At 39.6% G+C, this 21,785-nt stretch overlaps 5 protein-coding genes and 1 pseudogene across 6 annotated transcripts; all 6 read right to left on the bottom strand.

The window, feature by feature from the left end:
- Positions 1 to 17: 17 nt before the first annotated feature.
- LOC144461740 (uncharacterized) lies at positions 18 to 1,015 on the bottom strand. The gene has a single exon (XM_078165076.1). It carries the CDS (start codon positions 917 to 919, stop codon positions 302 to 304), a length of 618 nt encoding a protein of 205 aa, XP_078021202.1. The 5' UTR covers positions 920 to 1,015; the 3' UTR covers positions 18 to 301.
- A 3,233-nt stretch (positions 1,016 to 4,248) lies between these two features.
- LOC144461737 (uncharacterized) lies at positions 4,249 to 5,031 on the bottom strand (annotated as a pseudogene). The gene has a single exon (XR_013490371.1). The product of XR_013490371.1 is annotated as an uncharacterized LOC144461737 (transcript).
- A 2,938-nt stretch (positions 5,032 to 7,969) lies between these two features.
- LOC144461736 (uncharacterized) lies at positions 7,970 to 9,128 on the bottom strand. The gene has a single exon (XM_078165044.1). It carries the CDS (start codon positions 9,082 to 9,084, stop codon positions 8,506 to 8,508), a length of 579 nt encoding a protein of 192 aa, XP_078021170.1. The 5' UTR covers positions 9,085 to 9,128; the 3' UTR covers positions 7,970 to 8,505.
- A 3,532-nt stretch (positions 9,129 to 12,660) lies between these two features.
- On the bottom strand, positions 12,661 to 13,873 carry LOC144461735 (uncharacterized). Its single transcript, XM_078165028.1, has one exon. It carries the CDS (start codon positions 13,804 to 13,806, stop codon positions 13,228 to 13,230), a length of 579 nt encoding a protein of 192 aa, XP_078021154.1. The 5' UTR covers positions 13,807 to 13,873; the 3' UTR covers positions 12,661 to 13,227.
- Positions 13,874 to 17,761: 3,888 nt separating this feature from the next.
- On the bottom strand, positions 17,762 to 18,604 carry LOC144461734 (uncharacterized). Its single transcript, XM_078165024.1, has one exon. It carries the CDS (start codon positions 18,520 to 18,522, stop codon positions 17,941 to 17,943), a length of 582 nt encoding a protein of 193 aa, XP_078021150.1. The 5' UTR covers positions 18,523 to 18,604; the 3' UTR covers positions 17,762 to 17,940.
- Positions 18,605 to 20,877: 2,273 nt separating this feature from the next.
- LOC144461733 (uncharacterized) lies at positions 20,878 to 21,785 on the bottom strand. The gene has a single exon (XM_078165019.1). It carries the CDS (start codon positions 21,709 to 21,711, stop codon positions 21,106 to 21,108), a length of 606 nt encoding a protein of 201 aa, XP_078021145.1. The 5' UTR covers positions 21,712 to 21,785; the 3' UTR covers positions 20,878 to 21,105.

The raw sequence follows: 21,785 nt of genomic DNA, 5'->3' as shown, positions 1-21,785 counted from the left end.
CAAACCACACGCAGAACTGCATGATCACAGTTTATTTAATTTTGCACTTAAAAAAACCCCAACCGTCTGCTGACTTCAAAACAAATGTAAAGAGTAACAAAAGCCTTCACAGAAATGTCAAAAGTACAATATTTGTCTTAGTCATAGTCAAAGTCATACTGTAGTTAGAATTGCTGCTTTGAGATGAATAAAAATAATGTAAAAAAAAAAAAAATCAGTCTGCACAAAGCACCCAGTTATACCATCATATTTGTTTCCATACTGTGCAGCTGAATATCATGTACAAATGTGCCAAAGTCCCTCATGCATTTTGCTCCTCTGTTTTCTCTTCATTCTGAGCTACTGCTGCTGTTGGTCGGCTCACAGGCTGTTCTGGACAAAGCTCCTTGGTAGGATCCATCACAACAGGTGTAGGCAGCTGATAACACTCCAGCTGAGCCTTGAACTCCTTCAACTCCTTCTCCCCCACAGATCTCCTCCTGCTCAGCAGGTACAAGTCTACAGATTTCCTCCTCTTTGACTTCACAATCCAATGCATCACGACACAGTCTGGACAGGACGTATAGAGGAAAGTCCCGTTGAGGTTGAAGCGATTCCCCACATCGAAGGTGAAGCTGCTGCCCTCTACAGAGATGTTGTAGAATTGGTACTGACATTGATCACCAAAGCGGTTGATTTGGGTGTAAGAGAAATAGGAAGTCTCACTGCCATTGGAGAAGTACATAGTGATGCTGTCTCTTAGTTTTAGGGCCTCCATGGATGACGAGTGGTTGAGACTGCCTGCAACTAAAGCCCATCTGCCCTCAAGATGATGAGGATCCAGCTGATCCAAAGGGTGGACCAATTCTTCACAGGCCAGAGGAGCTGAACGGCTCACAGACATCAAGCAGAGGAGGAAGGTGGCAAACACAGCAAACATGTTGAGATTACACAGATTCTGTGTTGATAAAGTATTCACCTTTTAATGTGTGGTCTCAGTTGTGACTTCTAACCAAGAGTGGAGCTGTGTTAGGACGCTTGTCTGATTTTATACTACAAACTGCATCATGAATGTCCAGTCTTGCAACACAGTACAAGTTCATCGTCCTTTATCCAACTGTGGACTCCATCATTGTGCAATAGAGGATTCGTTTCATAAGGCTACTAGTTGTACTGTTTTGTGGTTCTCTCCCACTTGAGATTTCATTGTGGGTTGTTTATTTATTTATTTAGATATTTTCTCAGAATAAAACAATGTTTGTGTTGGAATAAGATCACCAGTCTCCAAACTGGCAATCTCCAACCTTGTCTTTGCTGACAGTAATTATACAGAGACAGCGTAGAACAATGCATATACTTGTTATGTCTAAGTTCATAACTAAGATAAGAGTCTAATGATATATATGTACAGTACAGGCCAAAAGTTTGGACACACCTTCTCATTCAATGCGTTTTCTTTATTTTCATGACTATTTACATTGTAGATTCTCACTGAAGGCATCAAAACTATGAATGAACACGTGTGGAGTTATGTACTTAACAAAAAAAGGTGAAATAACTGAAAACATGTTTTATATTCTAGTTTCTTCAAAATAGCCACCCTTTGCTCTGATTACTGCTTTGCACACTCTTGGCATTCTCTCCATGAGCTTCAAGAGGTAGTCACCTGAAATGGTTTCCACTTCACAGGTGTGCCTTATCAGGGTTAATTAGTGGAATTTCTTGCTTTATCAATGGGGTTGGGACCATCAGTTGTGTTGTGCAGAAGTCAGGTTAATACACAGCCGACAGCCCTATTGGACAACTGTTAAAATTCATATTATGGCAAGAACCAATCAGCTAACTAAAGAAAAACGAGTGGCCATCATTACTTTAAGAAATGAAGGTCAGTCAGTCCGGAAAATTGCAAAAACTTTAAATGTGTCCCCAAGTGGAGTCGCAAAAACCATCAAGCGCTACAACGAAACTGGCACACATGAGGACCGACCCAGGAAAGGAAGACCAAGAGTCACCTCTGCTTCTGAGGATAAGTTCATCCGAGTCACCAGCCTCAGAAATCGCAAGTTAACAGCAGCTCAGATCAGAGACCAGATGAATGCCACACAGAGTTCTAGCAGCAGACCCATCTCTAGAACAACTGTTAAGAGGAGACTGCGCCAATCAGGCCTTCATGGTCAAATAGCTGCTAGGAAACCACTGCTAAGGAGAGGCAACAAGCAGAAGAGATTTGTGTGGGCCAAGAAACACAAGGAATGGACATTAGACCAGTGGAAATCTGTGCTTTGGTCTGATGAGTCCAAATTTGAGATCTTTGGTTCCAACCGCCGTGTCTTTGTGAGACGCAGAAAAGGTGAACGGATGGATTCCACATGCCTGGTTCCCACTGTGAAGCATGGAGGAGGAGGTGTGATGGTGTGGGGGTGTTTTGCTGGTGACACTGTTGGGGATTTATTCAAAATTGAAGGCACACTGAACCAGCATGGCTACCACAGCATCCTGCAGCGACATGCCATCCCATCCGGTTTGCGTTTAGTTGGACGATCATTTATTTTTCAACAGGACAATGACCCCAAACACACCTCCAGGCTGTGTAAGGGCTATTTGACCAAGAAGGAGAGTGATGGAGTGCTGCGGCAGATGACCTGGCCTCCACAGTCACCGGACCTGAACCCAATCCAGATGGTTTGGGGTGAGCTGGACTGCAGAGTGAAGGCAAAGGGGCCAACAAGTGCTAAACACCTCTGGGAACTCCTTCAAGACTGTTGGAAAACCATTTCAGGTGACTACCTCTTGAAGCTCATGGAGAGAATGCCAAGAGTGTGCAAAGCAGTAATCAGAGCAAAGGGTGGCTATTTTGAAGAAACTAGAATATAAAACATGTTTTCAGTTATTTCACCTTTTTTTGTTAAGTACATAACTCCACATGTGTTCATTCATAGTTTTGATGCCTTCAGTGAGAATCTACAATGTAAATAGTCATGAAAATAAAGAAAACGCATTGAATGAGAAGGTGTGTCCAAACTTTTGGCCTGTACTGTATATATATATATATATATATATATATATATATATATTTAAACAAGATTTTGCTTGCTGAACAATGTGGCCATCCTTGAAGTTAGCCTTTGTTCAATGGTGAGCCATGAGAGGCTGAAAGTTTTGTCTCAGATGCAAATGACCGTGCTTGTAAACAGTCCAGGTGGCACAAATTAATGCTTTAGAAGATTTAAAAACTTGACCCAATGTGTGTGAGTGTACATAGGAAAAACATGTTTTTGTGACTGCAACACCTCGGCCCATTTGATCAACTATTGTATTAATGTGATGGGTAACTGTCAAGGATAAGGCCCAGCAATTTCACTTTGTCCACCTGTTGTATGGGTTCACCAGAAATGGATAGCTCCGGTTAAGGCTTAGAAACCATTCTGTGACATGATCTGAAGGAAATATTTTAAGCTGTGGTTACTGAGGCTCATTTATTTGTTATAATCCAATCATGTACTTAACTCAACTCACAAAAAAAAACTTGATATAATTCACAGCATGTGGTTGCTGCATGATATATACCAGAATCATCAGCGTACATTGTCATACCTGCATTTTGCACAGCGGAGGGCAAGTCATTAATTAAAATGAGTGGTCTGAAACAACTTCCTTGAGACTCCCTGTGTAGAAGAAATTATGGAATGAGCTGAGATAAAGACTTTGGAGAGCAGTTTGTTTAAGATATGTGCCTATTATTCCTAAAAGACTTTGTTAAAAACTGGCACATGAAAGAAAAATATTGATTAGTGTGGATGTGTAGTGAATGACACGACCAAAAACGACTCCAGTTTCCAACTCCAACTTCCAACAATTACACACAATTTTTACATTAAAATATAAATGTACTATGTTGGTGTATTTCTACATTCATTTCCAAATAACTCAAAGGAAGGATGCAAGGTTTCTGGTGCTAAAGGCTATTTTACTCGACGTCCTATGCTGTAAACATGAGCTCACAAGTTCCATTTGAACACAGCATAATAACATTATCAGTAGCAAAGTGAAAAGATGCATTTTGTAGCACTGATCAATTGAACAAGCTATAATGCCAGGCTAGTCGTTTGCTCCTGTTACTAGTCTTTGTGCTAAGCTAAGGTAACCAGCTGCCGCTGCTGCTGCTGCTGATACACACATCTATGAGTGGTGAGAATCTTTTCATCAAACTTTAAGTAAAAAATATATTTCCCAAAATGTCTAATTCAAAAATTCCAACATACCAACAAGTTTGTCAAAAATCATTTTATTACCACACAAAGTTAATGGCCAACAAGTAGAACCTGATAATGTTTACTGATAATACTTGGGAGAATTAAAAGGAAAATATATTTTTTTATCTCTAAAACAACCTACTGCCATTGACATAAGGTACTGTAGTGCAAATATATGCACAATATGTGACCAAATATAAATGAATGAATCAAAGTCTCTTAGGCATTTTGTCCCTCTGTTTTTGCATCACTTTGAGCTGCTGTACCACCAGCTGTCTCTTCTGGACAAAGCTCTGAGGTAGGATCCATCTCAATGGGTGGAGGCATGTTCAGACACTTCATCTGAGCCATGAACTCTTCCATCTCCTTTTGCTCCAGCTGTCTCCTCCTCTTGCTGAACAGATAGAAATCTGCTCTCCCCCTCCCCTCTTTCTCCACAGCAAAGCGTATCAGCAAGCAGTCTGGACAGGACGTATAGAGGAAAGACCCTGTGAGACTGATCCCCTTATCCGGTTTGTGAGTGAAAGTGCTGCTTTCTATTGTGGATCATGTAGATTGAGGGGTATCTGGTTCTGTGCAACTAAAACCCATCTGCCCTCCAAATGGTGAGGATCCAGTTGATCCAAAGGCCGGACCAAGTCTTCACAGGACAGAGGAGCTGAATGGCACCCAGACATCTGGCATAGGAGAAAGATGGCAACCACAGCAAACATATCTCTGTATGTTGAAGTCATAATTACTCTGTCTTCTTTGCTCCTTTTCTTATGATCTCAGTTTTTGTGTCCCATCAAGAGTAGAACTGGTTTTATAGTACAACTTGCATCAGGAAACTACAGTATTGCAGTAAAACTTTATTAATCATTATCCAGCCGTAAACTCCATTTTTGCACAAAGAAAGAAAGTTTGACTTTGGGAGTGATCAATGTTTGCACTGGAATGACTCCATTAGTCTGTCAACATGCAACCTTTACTTGCCTGGGTTAGAGAGTTAGAGAGTATTCATATATCATTGGGTTTAAGGCTATAACTAAAACTAATAATAATAATTTATTTTCATTTTCTTTTTTCTCTGTTTATTGTCATAGAAAAATGCAAAACCAAGCAAATGCTCACATTTAGGTAACTGGAATCAGTGAATAGTAGGACATGTTTCTTAAAACCAACAATGATTACTCACAATTGCTGCTACTTTTTTCTGTTTGAGTAATCAAGAAATTAAAATGATCACTTTGTGCAAGCTTTATTCAGGGATATAATCAAGATGTTTTATCCTTTATTTTGTTCATTTTTGACAAAAAAAGGTTTGTGCATTTCACATCTGTCAATAACATTCAAGAACTTTCCTCCCCTAACAAGAAGAAATGTTGGGAAGGTGAGTGTTAATATAACACTTCATTAATAATTGATGTATCTCATACAAAGCTTTAACTAGTGTGAATAACAATGTAGACATTCATTATAAAAGGAATCCAGAGAGTGAAAGAAAAAACTTCACTTGTGACATCAGAAGTAATTTCGTCTAGGTTTGGGGTTTGGAGACTAATAATTTGTTTTAATTAATTAAGACAAATTGTTTAATACATTTTTTTTTTAAGTAGGCCTACTGGAACAACCCGGTCTCACTCCAAAGTCGTCAAATACCAGTACTCAGGCAGTGACTTCCGGTGTCAGACAATGCGGATAATAGTCGTCCTTTCATGTCGGCATGATGCGTAGCTGGCCACCGTTATTGTGTAATGACACCCAGTGGCGTAAGGGGGAATTGGGGCTGGACAACAATGTAAGTTAAGGTCCAAGTCCGAGAAGGTTAAGCGGGAGGGGTGGTGGATGTGTCCAACAACCTTTCACCAGCGAGGCGGACGTTCGCTTCCTGTATGATTGTAAAGCCAAACCGTGTTCTTTTGTCCTAAACCCAACCTCATGCATGTGCATGTGTCCAGGAAAAAAACGTAACAAATTCACAGTGCTGCACCGACGTAGTGCATTGATTTTGAAAGAGACTGTAAGCAAACCACACATTTCCTGTGAAAAGGGAAGTGCATTTTGAAAACAGACAATGCATGTAACAGGCTAAAGTTAATACGCCGTCCCAGAACGTCAACAACCAACACACTCAGGGTACCTTGCATGCCATATCTTGATGTGGAAAGTCAATGATTGAACATCGATTTGTGATGAGGTTGGAGTGTGTTGTTGAGCAAAGTGCACCGGTCTGTATGCCTGTACGCACGTGGATGAAGGTGTGGCTTGTTTGGAATGTTATGTAACCACTGTTTCTATGGTGGCAAGTTTACATGCACCCCCACTTACAGATATAGTTTGTTATGGAACCAGGCCGGCGTTAGATTATAAATGCTAGTTTGCTAGCTAGCATAGTAGAAACCAACCTATTAGCTAGCCTGAGGTGGGCGTGGATCTGGTTTTAGTGTTGTTTAAACGAAGTTATATCATTGTAAACTTTCACTTTTTTAGCTGTTCCAGTAAGTGAAATAATGTTTTGCTGCTAGCTATAGACTGAGATCAAATAATTCACTGTGGAAAGGTGGAAAGTTTTCTTGCCTGCTACAAAAGTTGATATCGATATCATGAATCAATCCACATACTTTAAATGTCATTATAACAACTTTGACCGACTTTTGACTTGTTTTTACTGTCTCTCATGCACAACATACACTTTAGCGCGTAACAATTGTATACAAATTTGAACCAGATGGGATTATGTGAACCGAAAAAAAAAAAGTGGTGGAGCATAGTTTCAGTATGCTCCAGCAGCACCTCACCCCTGGATGCACCATTTTTTGGCCGAACCTTGGTGTCACACAAAATTTGCCTCGTTGATTGAATTAGCCTATCTGAAAATATGATGACACTCACTGATGACAGTGGCCAATATTTATTTGTTATGTCGCATAATTTTTGCATATGCTAAATGTTCTGTGATTATTTGTTGTCAGGCTCTGACAACAGGAGCTAGCATAGCATACTCAGCTTCTGATCCAGAGAAGAAGCCACTGTCTGGACTCGACTCTGGCAAGACGTAAGAGGGATACTGGTGCTGTGTGGTGGGCATATGTGGTTTGTTTTCATGTTTGGGCAACTGTTAAGCTCTGCATCTAGAGAGAGGGAAACAGACTGAATTGCAACAAGTCACAGATGCTTATCTCTTATCTGTTTTTTTTTCTTTAATATCTAAGGAAAAACATGCATCTTTCTGAGAAGTAGGCTATGAAGTAATGATTTTTCTTTTCATTTTGTCATCAATATTCAGAAGAGCAGGTGTACTGTATGGGAAGAACTTTCCTAAGAGGCCAATTTTTGTTTTGTAAAGAGGCTCATGTTCCAGCCCACTGTAAATCTGTGCTTAATGGAAACACAAGAACATTATATTCTATATGAAAAACACAAGAGATGAAAGATAGCCCTATTTATGTTTGTATGTATTAATAATTTCCTCCCATATTTTATCTTTTTTTTTTTTTAATGCATTTGCATTTACATTAACATATAATTACATTTATTTTGTTGGGCTATGTAAGCACTAAAAATTCTTTGTCTTTGTCTCATTGAAAAGGTAGTTGTATAGCAGGATAGAAAGGCTTTTGAAGCAGTTATTTAAAAGAAACAAATCTCTTTTTTGTGAAAGAAGATTTTAAAAAGGGTTGTTTAATAAAGCTGTATGATTGAATTTGTGCTTATTCAAAGCTAGTGCAATGAAGGGCTAAATGACTTTGAGCCAGTTCAGATATTTAACATCTTTATTGGCCAAGAATTTCACAATCAGAGTTTCTCTGATGGGAAGACTTGTTTTTTTCAAATTAGAATCACATCAGGAACTAATAGCCAGGAAGTCAAGTCCTAGAACTTTATGGAAATCCAATGATAGATTGCTGAAATGCCCCTTTAATGACTTGGTTTCAAACCATATCTACAAGTATGGAAAGAAGCATCAAGCTCTATCTCGTTTGAACAGCATATATGAAATAATTTCTGAAATTAAAACATTGAAATGTTACAGCTGGAATTTGATTGAATTTCTTAGAATATACAAACCATCCAAGGCTGATAAGAGACATATAGTCCTAATCTTGTCATGGCAGGTTTGTGCAACTGAGCCTGATTATCTCATTTGGAAATGAACTTAAAAATGTTGTCATTGTGGGGTGGACAAAAAGACAATTTCTCACTGACAAGGACATACTGCACTTTTTTTTAATTCACACAATATGACAAAAATATCATCATGAATCAAAGTATCTCAAGGCTGTTGTTTCTCTTAAGTCTGAGCAGCTGCTGAATCACTAACACTCTGCTCTGGACAAAGTTCTTTGTTAGGATCCATTATGGCAGGTGGAGGCATGCTCAGACACTCCATCTGAGCATTCACCTCTTCCATCTCCTTCTGCTCCAGCTCCCTCCTCCTGCTGAACAGCAAAAGACGCTCCACTTTCTTCGACTCGTTGTCGTAGCGCATCACCAGACAGTCTGGGCAGGATGTACGGAGGAAGGTCACAGTGAGGTTCACCTGCTCCCGCACGTCAAATGTGAAGACGCTGCCTTCCACTGAGACGTTGTGAGTATGATAGTGGCACTTTCCACCGGCATCAACACTGGGTGTGTAGGAAACGCTGGAGGTCGCATTAGAGAAGCTGGAGAAGTCAATGCTGGTGCTGTTCCTACGTTTGAAGCGTTCCAGATATGCTGGATCGCTCAAACTGCCTGCAACTAAAGCCCATCTTCCCTTCAAATGATGAGGGTTCAGTTGATCCAAAGGCCGGAGCAAGTCTTCACAGGACAGAGGAGCTGAATGGCTCACTGACACCAAGCAGAGGAGAGCCACGGCACACACAAACATGTCTGTGTATATTGAAATCAAATGACTGCACTGCAATGTGCATCTATCTCAGTGTATTTATAGGTAGGCTCTAGTTTCACAACACTGAAAACTCCAGAGGGCAGAGTCCCTCATCCACCTGTGGGGGATTCTGTGATTGTGAAATGATAGTTTTTTTTTACTGTGATTCTCATATTTGTACTGGAACTCTACTTATTTTTCTGTGTCATTTTGTTGTTAGCTCACCAGTAGTAACATGGTATAAAGACAATGCAGTACACTACAATTTTGGCACTTTATCCTTTGTTGTGATTGTAAAACCTCAAACAAAAAATGCAGTGTTTGTGCTGGAATAAATGGAGACTTTAACAATAGCTAATGTCAACTGATTTTCAAGATCACTATTCACTTATGTAGCTTTTGTAATGCTCCCTGTGTCTCTACAAGGAGTTCTGTAGAACTGAAACCACAACATGATAATACATAACAACCGGTTAAGAAGCATAAACCGTGCTATGTATTTAATTCATTTACTGTTTACTAGCAGAGAGTGGAGTAAATGAGATATATTTATTGAAAAGAAATAGTGTTTGTTTAGTCACAATAGCAGGAATGTGGTACTACCTCGACTCTAAATAAGTAGTAACTATCTGTATAATCATCCCACCATGAATTCAGAAGTATATACCAGATTTGTAACATGCATGCAGGAGGGTGTGCGCACAAGCTGCTAGCTAAAGACTGCTGATCAAGACCAACAAAAAACTTCCTCTTTTTTTTTTTTGTTGCAAAACATCAGTGGCATTTCTAGCCATGGTTGTGCCACCAAAAGTGGGTATTTTAAGTCAAAACATGATCTATTCCTAACCATAATCCACACGTTAACCACAGCATCGTTGAAATGTAAAGTTTGCTACATCAAAAGGTACAAATGTTATCAGTGGTTGGCAGAAACCTACAATTCGAACATTTACTCAGGCAGTTGGTTGAGGAGCTACTGCTCTGGAAAACTGACCAGACGTTCTTACATTGGTGGCTCTGTTAGTCCAATGGATGTGCCCTCCCTTGGCCCAGACAAATTTTCTCTCTGGCTGCATGTGCCAAAAAATCTAATAGTTCCTTTTGAATGGTGTTGGACATCTAGTTGTCTGTTTGCTAAAGCCACTCACATCCACTGAGCAACTCAGCTTGTCTGCCACTCCATCATTAGCTTCTATAAAACTCCATCTTGATGGATATACCCCAGCAGTGGAAGTCCCTTGTGCCCAACACATTTTATCGGTCTAAAAAGCAGCTCCAAAACTGTCCTGACAATATTCAGATTTTTTTTCTCAGCCTGTCCACGCTATTAATCAGCCCCTACTACCACAAATCGCTTCTCAAGTTTAGCTGACCCCGACCTTTGCACTGACGTTGTCATGTCAGATTGCGGGAATTAATTGAATTTGCATGTTGCAAACATCTTTTTTCATAGAATGTCTTACAGTCCTCTTTTCACATGCTGTTTAATAATTAAAACTAATGTTTAGATAGTCCATGAGTTATGGTAAAGACTGTTTTCTTCCACCCTTTGTCAATAGGGGGTGCTGCAGGACCCACAGAACCCACCTTCTCACACCCTTGCAGAGGTGCCTGTGTTTATTCTAAAGTGCCTGGGTTGGTAACAAAGAAATACAGGAACTGGACCCAAATGCACGACACAGACACAAAAACTAGATGAAAACTGCAGGGCCTCTCCAAAACTGGACCCTATCCACTGCCACCCCATTAAAGATTTTTTTTGGGGGGAGTTTTTCCTTATCCGCTGTGAGGGTCCAAAGGACAGAGGGATGTCATATGCTGTAAAGCCCTGTGAGGCAAATTGTGATTTGTGATATTGAGCTTTATAAATAAAATTGATTGATTGATTGACTTCATCGCTGAGCATAACTCTGTTTGTTGTCACCCTCCCAGCTGAATAAAGCTCCCCTCATTGTGTAGGGTTTAAATACAGCATCAAGCTTTGGGACAAACTTCACAGGAAACACATGCATACAAACTTGACAAAATTATAATCGGAACTCAAAAGTCCAAGTACCCTTGTTGGCTTGATACTATCTTCTAATTCTATGAGATTCCTACTGACAACTATCCAAAAGTCACACACACACACACACACATACACACACACACATACCATCTAAAACATTGTCACTGGAACAACCACATTGCGCCCTCGAGGCCAAATGGAGCAGATAGCTTTCTTTGGGGTCACCAGCAGTGCTGCTTGGTAGTGTAGTATTGCCATGGATGTGTAATGAGAAGGGTAAAGGAACAGTGCCGGGCTTTGATACCAGTTTCCACTAAACCCACTAATAGCCAAATGCGAAGTTATTTTCCCTCTCATTCACTATAGCTGGCTCGAGACAGAGTGGCTGAGGGGTGAGGTTAAAGGAAACGCTAGTGCGCTTGCTCTGTGGACCCCACAATACAGAGGATCCAGGTAAGTTCATACCCTGAAGTAGAACTCTTTCTGCTTAATGTCCGGTGCTGTATCCAGTTCTCTTTATGCATCTATTGTGCAGCCCAAAATTTGTGACCACGCAGACTGTACACAAATCAAGTCATAAAATAACTTCTCTTCATCAATGCCTCTGATCTCTTGCATAAAGTACTGTATTCCCCATCCTAGTCCTATTCTTGTTAAGCTGTTGCCCATTGTCTTTTTACATTTCTCTTGTCCAGCCAAAAACAACAAATACAGTAGCTCCCCTTGCTGTCATGAGCTGGTTATTTTCTTTTCTAATGCACATGCTTCTTCTTCTTCTTCTTGATTTCAATGGCAGTTGGCAAACAGTCTTATCGTGCATTAGCTACTGCCACCAACTGGAATAGAGTGTGGATTGGGAAATGTGCATGTGCAGAATGGCAAACTGATGCAGACCTTCCACTGTAGTAGTAATGGACATCTATGTGACTGGTACAAGTCTGCAGCTGTCCCAGGATTAGGAATGTAGAAAGTAGCCTTTGATCAGACCCATATTGAAGTTCCTTAATGCCTAAACTGTGATCATATCAGTAGAATTTATTTTTTGTATTGTTAAATCACTGATTACTTGTTTTAATTAAATACATTTTCTCACACCAGTATTTTGTCTTTTATTTTGATACATTTGATGAGCAAGTGGACTCAAGTCACATGACTTAAACTCGAGTCGGACTCAGGTCACAAATTTGATGACTTTATACTCAACCTGACAAATTTTTTTAAAAAGTCGTGCAACTCGACTTTACCATCAGTGACTCGTGACCTCACTTGGACTTGAACTTTTTGAGTTGAAAATACTTGATACCTTCCCCAAAGCCCAAATATTTAAAAGTATGTCATATTAAAAGTGTGCCAACTAAAATTAACATTATTCATTGCCAGTTTGTTTGTTTGAACCAGTCCGACAGCATCCAGTCGGACTAAGCTTTAATGTAACATGTATACGTAACGTCAGAGAGGAAATATGATGGGGACAAACACGACCATGCAAGAATAAGTGAATGAAAAGGCCCACCTACAAATCATTTACCAAAGATCGTATTGATTAATTAGTAAATGACAAGCACATATTTGAAGCAATAGCATTTAATTTCAAACTAAAATTTACAAAATACATTTTTGGATCAATTTACAGAATGTTGAGCATCTATGGTTTCAAATACAATGATGGTATTAATCTTTTAACCACATATTGTATGATTTAGCAAGGGTCCATTCCACTTTTACTCTACTGGAAACTACAAAAGTAAAGCTAAATGAAATATGAATAAAACCAAAAAGAGTGACTGGTAGTATTTTAAAGGTTGCTCCAAATTAGCTTGTTGTTTTCTAATAAAAATGTGTTTAAATAACAAATGCATTTCTGGGAAACACTGCATTACAAGGTAACAATACAAATATGCTGCCCTGCTGTATCATGCGTCATATCAAGGACACTGTATGTCTGCTTAAATGACAATAAAACACTCTCCCTAAAGTAATGCAGGCAATGTTATGTTGACAGTGTCTAAAGACTGATTTAAGGATAGCATTCTTTATTATTCACTTCATTTCCTTCAATAACTGAATTCTTTGCAAATATACTAAGGAACAGTACAATTTGCACAAAGCACCCACTGATAATTCATGTGAGTCTCTTAGGCTGTTTTCTCTTTAGCTTGAGCAGCTGGATCGGTGGAGATCTGATCTGGACAAGGTTTTTTAGTAGGGTCTGTCAAAACAGGTGGAGGCATGTCCAGACACACAGCCTGAGCCCTGAATACCTCCATCTCCTCCGGCTCCACCTCCCTCCTCCTGCTGAACAGGTACAAACGCAGGAGTCTCTTTGGCTCGTCAAAGCGCATCACCACACAGTCTGGACAGGACATATGGAGAACAGTCACAGTGAGGTTAAATCCACCAAAGGTGAAGCTGCTGCCTTCTAGTTTGATGTTAGCGTGCATATATTGACAGCTGTCATTAAAGCCGAAGACGCGTGTGAAGGACATTTTTGAGGTTTCATTGGCATTGGTAAAGATGATCCTGGCACTGTCTCTTTTCTTAAATTTTTCCAGATGTGCTGGATCACTCAGACTGCCTGCAACTAAAACCCATCTTCCCTCCAAATGATGAAGATCCAGTTGATTCAAAGGCCGGACCAAGTCCTCACAGGCCAGAGGAGCTGAGTGGCTCACAGACACCAAGCAGAGGAGAGTGATGACGTAAACAGCAAACATGTCTTTGCGTTTTGAAATGCTGTCTACAGATTTGTATGCAAGCAACACTGTCTAACTGAAATTAGGCTGGTTAAAGGGTTTTATAGTTGTTTTAGAGACCTCCTGTTTCACAATGCTGCCAAAGAGCAGAGTCCCCTTTTCCAAGTGTTGATTCTCCGGTTGTGAAATGAGAGAATGTTTTGAGTACTGCGACTATTAAATATTAACCCTGGTTGGCTTTCTCTTACTGTACCTATGGTGTATAGTATGATATAAACTTTATTTATATAGCACTTTTCTTAACAATGTTACAAAGTGCTTAACAAGAAGAGATAAAACCAAATAAGGTAAAAACAGACATGGCAAGTGACTAAAAGACTGATACACAAGAAGCAAAAAACAGTTAAAATTAATAAATACAAAAAAACCAAACAAATTAAAACAGTATAAAATAAAAGCAGTCAAACATTCCCAAGAGCTTTTACAAAGAGAAAGGTTTTAAGACGAGATTTAAAAGAGGCAAGGGACTTAGTGTGCCTTAGTTCAATAGGCAGAGCATTCCAGAGTGTGGGGACTTAAACAGCAAAAGCACGATCTCCCTTTGTCACAAATTGCGACCTGGGAGTAACCAGCAGGGCTCCAACTGTGGATCTCAGTGGTCGAGAGGGCACATACTGTGTCAATAAGTCTGTAATAAATTTCGGAGCTAGACCATTTAAAGCCTTAAAAGTGAGTAATAGAATTTTAAAATCAATTCGAGAACTAACGGGGAGCCAGTGTAGGGAGGCAAGCACAGGGGTGATGTGCTCATGCCTCTTTGTCCCAGTAATGAGTCGGGCAGCAGCATTTTGGACAAACTGGAGACGATGGAGGGAGCTCTGATTATACCTGAGAGAAGTGCATTGCAGTAATCGAGTCGCGAATAAATAAAAGCATGAACAACTTTCTTTTAGGTCCATGAGTGATAAAAATTACCTAATTTTCGCAATCATCTTGAGCTGAATGAAACAAGACTGAACAACACTCTTGACTTGATTATCAAAACAGAGTTTGGCAGCAAAAATCACACCTAGATTCCTAGCAGCCTGCTTAATATTCTTTGACAGATTCCCAGATTAGCACCAGCAGTGCTGATGAAATTTGGGGGGCCGAACAGAATGACTTCCGATTTCTCATCATTGAATATGAAGAAGTTTTGGGACATCCAGGATTTAATGTTGGAGAGGCAAGATGAGAGATTAGGTAGGCTGCTAGAATCTGTGGTTTTTAACAGCATGTACAACTGAGTATCATCTGCATAAAAACGGTAAAGCACATCATGAGTCTGGATAACCTGGCCGAGAGGTAGCATGCATATGGAAAACAGAAGAGGGCCAAGGACAGAGCCTTGAGGGACACAACACCTCAACTTGGTTTACTGTGTGGCACAAATTGTTAATTAAATGCAATTGCGTTTATACTTCTGCATTCAATGTTTTGGTGGAATAATTATTTTACAGACAATGTTTTTACTTAGTTATTATTATTATTAATTAAGAGTTGTATACACTCATTTTCTCATGATATTTTAGGTAGTTAGTGAAAACATCTAAGCAGGAGAATTTCAATCCCAACTCTGCATATTGAGTATCTGGCTGTCAGCTTACAATGGTGTGAAATTATTATGCAAAATTTGTGCTAACATACAAAAAGACACGAATAACACTTTTGAATATTGAAGCTAAAAATTATGTGTATACACATCAGTTTAATTATTAGAATGATTAAGTGGCTCCATACTAAATAACTTAGACATACATTTAATTTACAGATTTACAACAACAGATTTAATTTTAAACTCTTCCTTGCAAGTTTTGTTTATCGTTGTGAAATTCAATTTGGAGGGAGCTCTCTGAGTGCAGGACTGTAAATTCCTGAATGCTCTCAGAAACCATCCATATTTGCCAACTATTGCCAGACTGATCCTCATTAAGACAACAAGAGATGTAGTACTTTCTCCTCCAAGCATTTACTGACTGGGCAAGCTATACAAAGCCCTAGTGTAGCCCTGGTGAAAGTCCACTAACAAGGCCGTGTGGTCATATACTTTCTACAAGTTATCATTAAAAATCACATTTCAGTCAGGAGAATTTACGTCAAAGAAACTTTATTTCCATTTGCAGTTTGATGTTTGGTGGTATGGCTCTGTTCTGGGGCCTGTCTGCCCTTCCACGCACCTACGTGGAAAGCTGAAGGCAGAGAGAGCAAACTTCTCCGCCCTCTGTGCATTCAAGGAAACCCTGAGGAAGAGAGAGCAAACCTCTGTGCCCTTCCATGCGCCTACATGAAAGCCTAACGTAGGGAGAGCAGCAGCAGACCCCCTCCTGAAGACCCCCTCAGGATAATAAGGTTCAAAACAGAGTGACACGTGGCTAAACGAAGACTGTGGTACTACTATAAACAGCCTTGGAGATTATGGTCCCTTTGTATGCAAAGCACTTTGAAAATGACAGTGTATCAGTTGTGCTATATGAATAAACTGCCTTTTCCTTTTTGCCTGCTGATGGTATTTTAAATGAATAAAACTGGATTTCAAATCTTCCCTGAAAACTTGTTTTTATATCTTAAACCTGCAATTCATTATGAATATAAGCAGGAGACCCTCATCCATTTAAAATGCTTATTAGAGGTTATTCTGGTGAAAGTAACGCAAAAGTAGTGTAATAACTAACTTATTACTCTCTATAGAGAGTAATATAGTAAAGTAAGTAATTACTTTTAAATGAAGGTAACCAGTAATATGTAATGTATTACATTTTGAGAGGAACTTGCCCAACACTGCTTATAATACATCCTATTGACTCTGTCCAAAGAATATTAATCTCAGGTGGTTTTCAACATACTGTTTTCTGTATATATATAGAAGTGATGACACATACAGTACAAAATATGTGTGTAATGTGTTTAAAACCCTCACTTAATTAGTTGTTATGAGTTAACTATTCATGAAAGATAAATAATATCATGTTTTTTTGTTGAAAAAAAAGGTCATTTTAACCATTAGGTGGTTTCTGCCTTAAGATTCTTTGTCCATTCAAATGGACAGAAAAAAATAACACATAATAAAGTATTATGCACTTTTTCAGATGGTAGTATTGGACGCCTCCATTTTTTACAGTCTGAAAACTTGCATTATATTAAAAATGAAGTCAATCAATAAAAATCAAGAGAAACTGCAGGCCAAGGATCACGTGAAAATATCAATATAACATTGTGTGATGGCTGTGCCCACAGCCACACAAAAGGTTAATGACCCTTTAACTCAAATCCTGTTGTCTTTAGCCATATGCTTTGTAAAATTAATTTTATGGTAGAATAAACCCACCTTTTTTGAACTTTAAAGCTGTGTTTTTTGTGCTTTTACTGCTTGTTCCACAACACATTGTATATATACAGTACATTGTCAGGTTAGCTTGCAATAGAAAATGATATGTGTTTAAGCAATAAGTTATGACAGCCCGTGGTTTACAGTGATTTTAGAACAGCTAAGGGACAATGCAGACACACACACACACACACACACAGTCTCCAGAGCATTTTTATTTTGCACTTTTTTACCTATAGGGTGAGTCAATGTGTTGATCAGTTTCATCACTTTTTGCTGTGTTTTGTTGTATAAAATACTTTTGTTACAACCATCATTTTATGAAGGGCCTATATCAAAATTATGAATTTTGTTCTATCTTGAGTAGGGGTATCTAAAAAAAACTGAGGCCCTTTCGAGGATTTGTGCCTGTACTAACTGTGACACGGCCACCATCACCACCCCACCCTTGACCTTTGAAATCAAAATTCTGCCCCTGTATAGCCTGTATATTTTTAGTGGTATGTCAAGGAAATTATGTTTGTTTCTCTAATCAGGGGTACAAATTATGCAGCACTATCCCTTTGTGTCACAAAAGTTCAACAAATTGAAAAACAAACACTTCTAAAAAGGTTGCCTCTTGAAAATAATTTAATTTGTGTTACAGATTAGAAAAAAGGTAAAACAGGTGTGATGTTTTCCATCACATGACCTTTATAATCTGATTTTGGCATACAACTTATCAAATCTGTGTAACAAATTATTTTCGAAATGTCTTTCAGTCCTTCTTATCCTCTGTTTTCTCTTCAAGTTTAAACTGCTGGATTGCCGGCTGTCTCTTCTGGACAAAGCTCCTTGGTAGGATCCATCACATGAGGAGGAGGCATGATCAGACACTTCACCTGAGCTCTGAACTCCTCCATCTCCGTCTGCTCCAGCTCCCTCCTCCTGCTGAACAGGTAAAAATGCTGCCGCTTCCCAGACTCTACATCAAAGCTCATCAGTATGCAGTCATGACAGGATGTATAGATAAAGGTTGTGGTTAGATTGCCATCCTTATAGGTGAAGCTACTGCCCTCCAGGGAGATGTTATAGGACACATAGTGGCACTCGTTATGGGAACTCAGGCTGCGACTCATGGAGATGTTGGTTTCACTGGTGTTGTTGACGAAGTTTACGGTGGCACTGTCTCTGTCTTTGAATCGCTCCATGTACGGGAGATGGCTCAGGCTGCCTGCAACTAAAGCCCGTCTGCCCTCCAAATGACGAGGATCAAGTTGCTCCAAAGGCCGGACCAAGTCTTCACAGGACAGAGGAGCTGAATGGCTCAGAGACACCAAGCAGAGGAGAGCGATGGCACACCCATCAAACATGCCTCTGTATGCTGAAATCATTATTGTCTATTTTAATGTGTGCACGCTGCTGGGATGATTAAATCAGGTCTCAGTTGGTCTGTAGTGTCTAAATGGTACAGTTGGTTTTCTGGTTTTATAGTTGCTTCAGAAAGCTTCAGTTTCACAACACTAAAAAATACCAGAGAGCAGAGTCCCGCTCTGACCTGTGGATTCTGTGATTGTGAAATGAGTAAATGTTTGAGAACTGTGACTTCTGAGTGATTGCACTGGATGTTTACTTATTGACTCTCTCTTACCTCTGGCAATGTTGTTGGTTCACTGTGTCAAACATGTTGTTGGTGTTTGTTCTGTTCTTGTATTACAATTCTGAAAAAAAAGTGTTTGTACAGGAATAGTGCTAAAAACTGCAGTTTTGAATGATAAATGCAGTTGATTGATCTTGAGGATCAGGATTTGTGCAGATAATGGGCCTTTTTCACTGCAGACATTTTGTGTCACAATAGGAAAAAACATCTGTAGATGCTAAAATGAATGATGGCTGAATTCCATTCAGCTGCTTTGATTTTTATGGTACTGGTATTGTGCATGCTGGCTCACTGTTTTCCTCCATTTAATAGCCACTGTTAGTGTTATCAGTCACACCTGTGCTTTTCCTAGTTAAAATTTCAGCTGTGAAAAAGGTCTATTCTCTCCTTAAAGATCTATAATTAATAATCAGTGTATCAAAAGAAAACAATCACAGTCTGTAAATGAAAATCACATGTACTTTTGTCAGCAATTGTTGGCTAGAAATGACAATTGATAAGTCTGCTTTTGAGAGAGAGGATGACATTCAGCAAAGGGCCAAGGGTTGATGTCGAACTCAGGCCACTGCAAAGGACTCCGCCTATTATCATATATCAGGTGCACACCCTACCAGGTGAGCCAAAGGCCCCCGCTACAAATTAGAAAGAATTTCAATTGGGAAATCAGCACCTATTGTCATTGTATACTGTATATGTGCTGTACAAGAATTTAAAGGTTGACAGGAGTAGCACAGTCAGTCACCAGAAGATAATGCTGGCATGTGATGTTTCTGCAAACCACAAATGTGTTAGGCCTACATTTACATGTTTTATACCTATCATAGCAATGTTAAAAAAGTGATGTAGGGGGCGCCCACTAGCTCACCTGGTAGAGCAGGCATCCCACACACAGCAGCCACAAGCTCGATTCCAACCCATTACCCTTTGCTGCATGTCATTACCCTCTCTCTAGCTTTCCTATCAAATAAAAGCAAAAAGCCCCCCAAAATATCTACAAAAAAGTGATGTAGTACATGAGCTAGCTTTGTCATCAAAGGGTAGAGGTGAATCGTGTGAAACCTCGTCGAGATGCCTGCCAAGCTGCAGACCATTGTTTGAGTCCATTAAACTGGTTGTTTTTAAGTGAGCTGTTGCTGTGTTTCAAATTTCGCAACCTGTTATTCCATCATGAATAGTGACTCAAAAAACTTTTTTTGTTGTTTACCAAGACACCAACGGCCTCTCCAGCCCTGATTATGCTACCAAAACTGTTTTTTGTAAGTCAAAATGTTTTCTAACCATAACCAAGAGGTTTTTGAATTTAAACACAGCGTCGTTCAGACATAAAGAAACACAAAGTTTTACCGTATCCGACATATAATAATGTAAAATTGCATCTGTGGTTTGCAGAAACGTACAATGCCAACATTTTTCCTGGTGATTGTATTGACTGTAACCAATGGCGGCAGGGCTTGGAATTCAGAGAGAATAAAATTCCCATTAGTTCACACTCAGGTAACAAAGATCCTGCTTGGACTGATGCCAGAACTCTCTTTGCATGACTAAAATGGAATTACAAATAAAGTTGAGGTTTTTAATGAGTTGTCCCCACAGTTTCCAGCTATTTTGTCCAACCAGCCCTCAATATACCCGTCAACCAGCGCTTCCCTTAACCAGATAGTGTGCTCCATAGTCATGGTATCCAGCCTAGCTTTGAACTCATTTGTTAGCTAACTGATTACCTGTTTCTAAACTTTTTTTTCTGAAGCAAGATGTCTTCTGTCCCCTCATACTGCTTTTGATTTCAAACATTTACCAGATTTGTTACAGATTCGATGCAAGCGTATCATTTTCAAGCAGCTGCAATATCAAATTCAAAACTGATCAAAGAAAAAAGTAAGACTTTGCAAAAAACTATTCAGTTATGTATCCTGTAAATGATCTCTCTTTTACTAATGAATGCAATCCCTGCGGCACTATACCTTCATGCCACTGATGTTACTGCATGCCTGTAGGATGGTTAAGAATGAATAATTACAATAATGTATAGAGTGAAAGTCAGAATTTGCAAAGTAACTTCAAATGATCTGAAAAAAGTCTTTCCAAAAAGTTACATCTTAAAAAAAGGATTTTATTTCCAGTTTAAAAGTAAAACATACAGGAATGATATATAATAATAATTACATAAAAGAGAAAATCACCAAATCTTTGATGGCCATCTTGGTATGCTTTTGAAAACATATAAAAGAAAATGGCAAATTAACATCTCCACAAACATCCACTGATGGTGACATACACTTGATCAACACAATGGGACCACGTGTCTGTTTACTGTTTTTTAGTTGTGTTGTTCCTCTGTTTTCTCTTCAGTTTGAGTTGCTGGATTGCTCGCCCTCTCTTCTGGACAAAGCTCCTTGGTAGGATCCATCACATGAGGAGGAGGCATGTTCAGACACTTCAGCTGAGCTCTGAACTCCTCCATCTCCTTCTGCTCCAGCTGCCTCCTCCTGCTGAGCAGGTAAAAATGCTGCCGCTTTCCAGACTCTTTGTTCATGCGCATCAATATGCAGTCTTGACAGGATGTATGGATGAAATTTGCACTGAGGTTGCTTTTATCTGTCCCATCAAAGGTAAAGCTGCTGCCCTCCAGGGAGATGTTGTAGGTATCATACAGACAATCGTTATTAAAATGGATGCTGCGAGAGTAGGAAATATGAGTGTCACTGGTGTTGCTGGAGAAGTTTACGGTGGCACTGTCACTCTGTTTAAATCGCTCTAGGTACAGGGGATGGCTCATGCTGCCTGCAACTAAAACCCATCTTCCTTCCAAATGGTGAGGATCCAGTTGATCCAAAGGCCGGACCAAGTCTTCACAGGACAGAGGAGCTGAATGGCTCAGAGACACCAAGCAGAGGAGAGCGATGGCACACGCAGCAACAAACATATTGTATTGTTTGAGCTCAGTCACTGTCAGTCTCACAGATGTGTTTAATGGACAATGTGGCCGGTGAAGAGGTC

This window comes from Epinephelus lanceolatus, chromosome 3, assembly GCF_041903045.1.
Source record: "Epinephelus lanceolatus isolate andai-2023 chromosome 3, ASM4190304v1, whole genome shotgun sequence".
Taxonomy (NCBI): domain Eukaryota; kingdom Metazoa; phylum Chordata; class Actinopteri; order Perciformes; family Serranidae; genus Epinephelus; species Epinephelus lanceolatus.
Note: the sequence above shows the minus strand (reverse complement) of the source record. Positions and strands in the feature narration are given on the sequence as shown.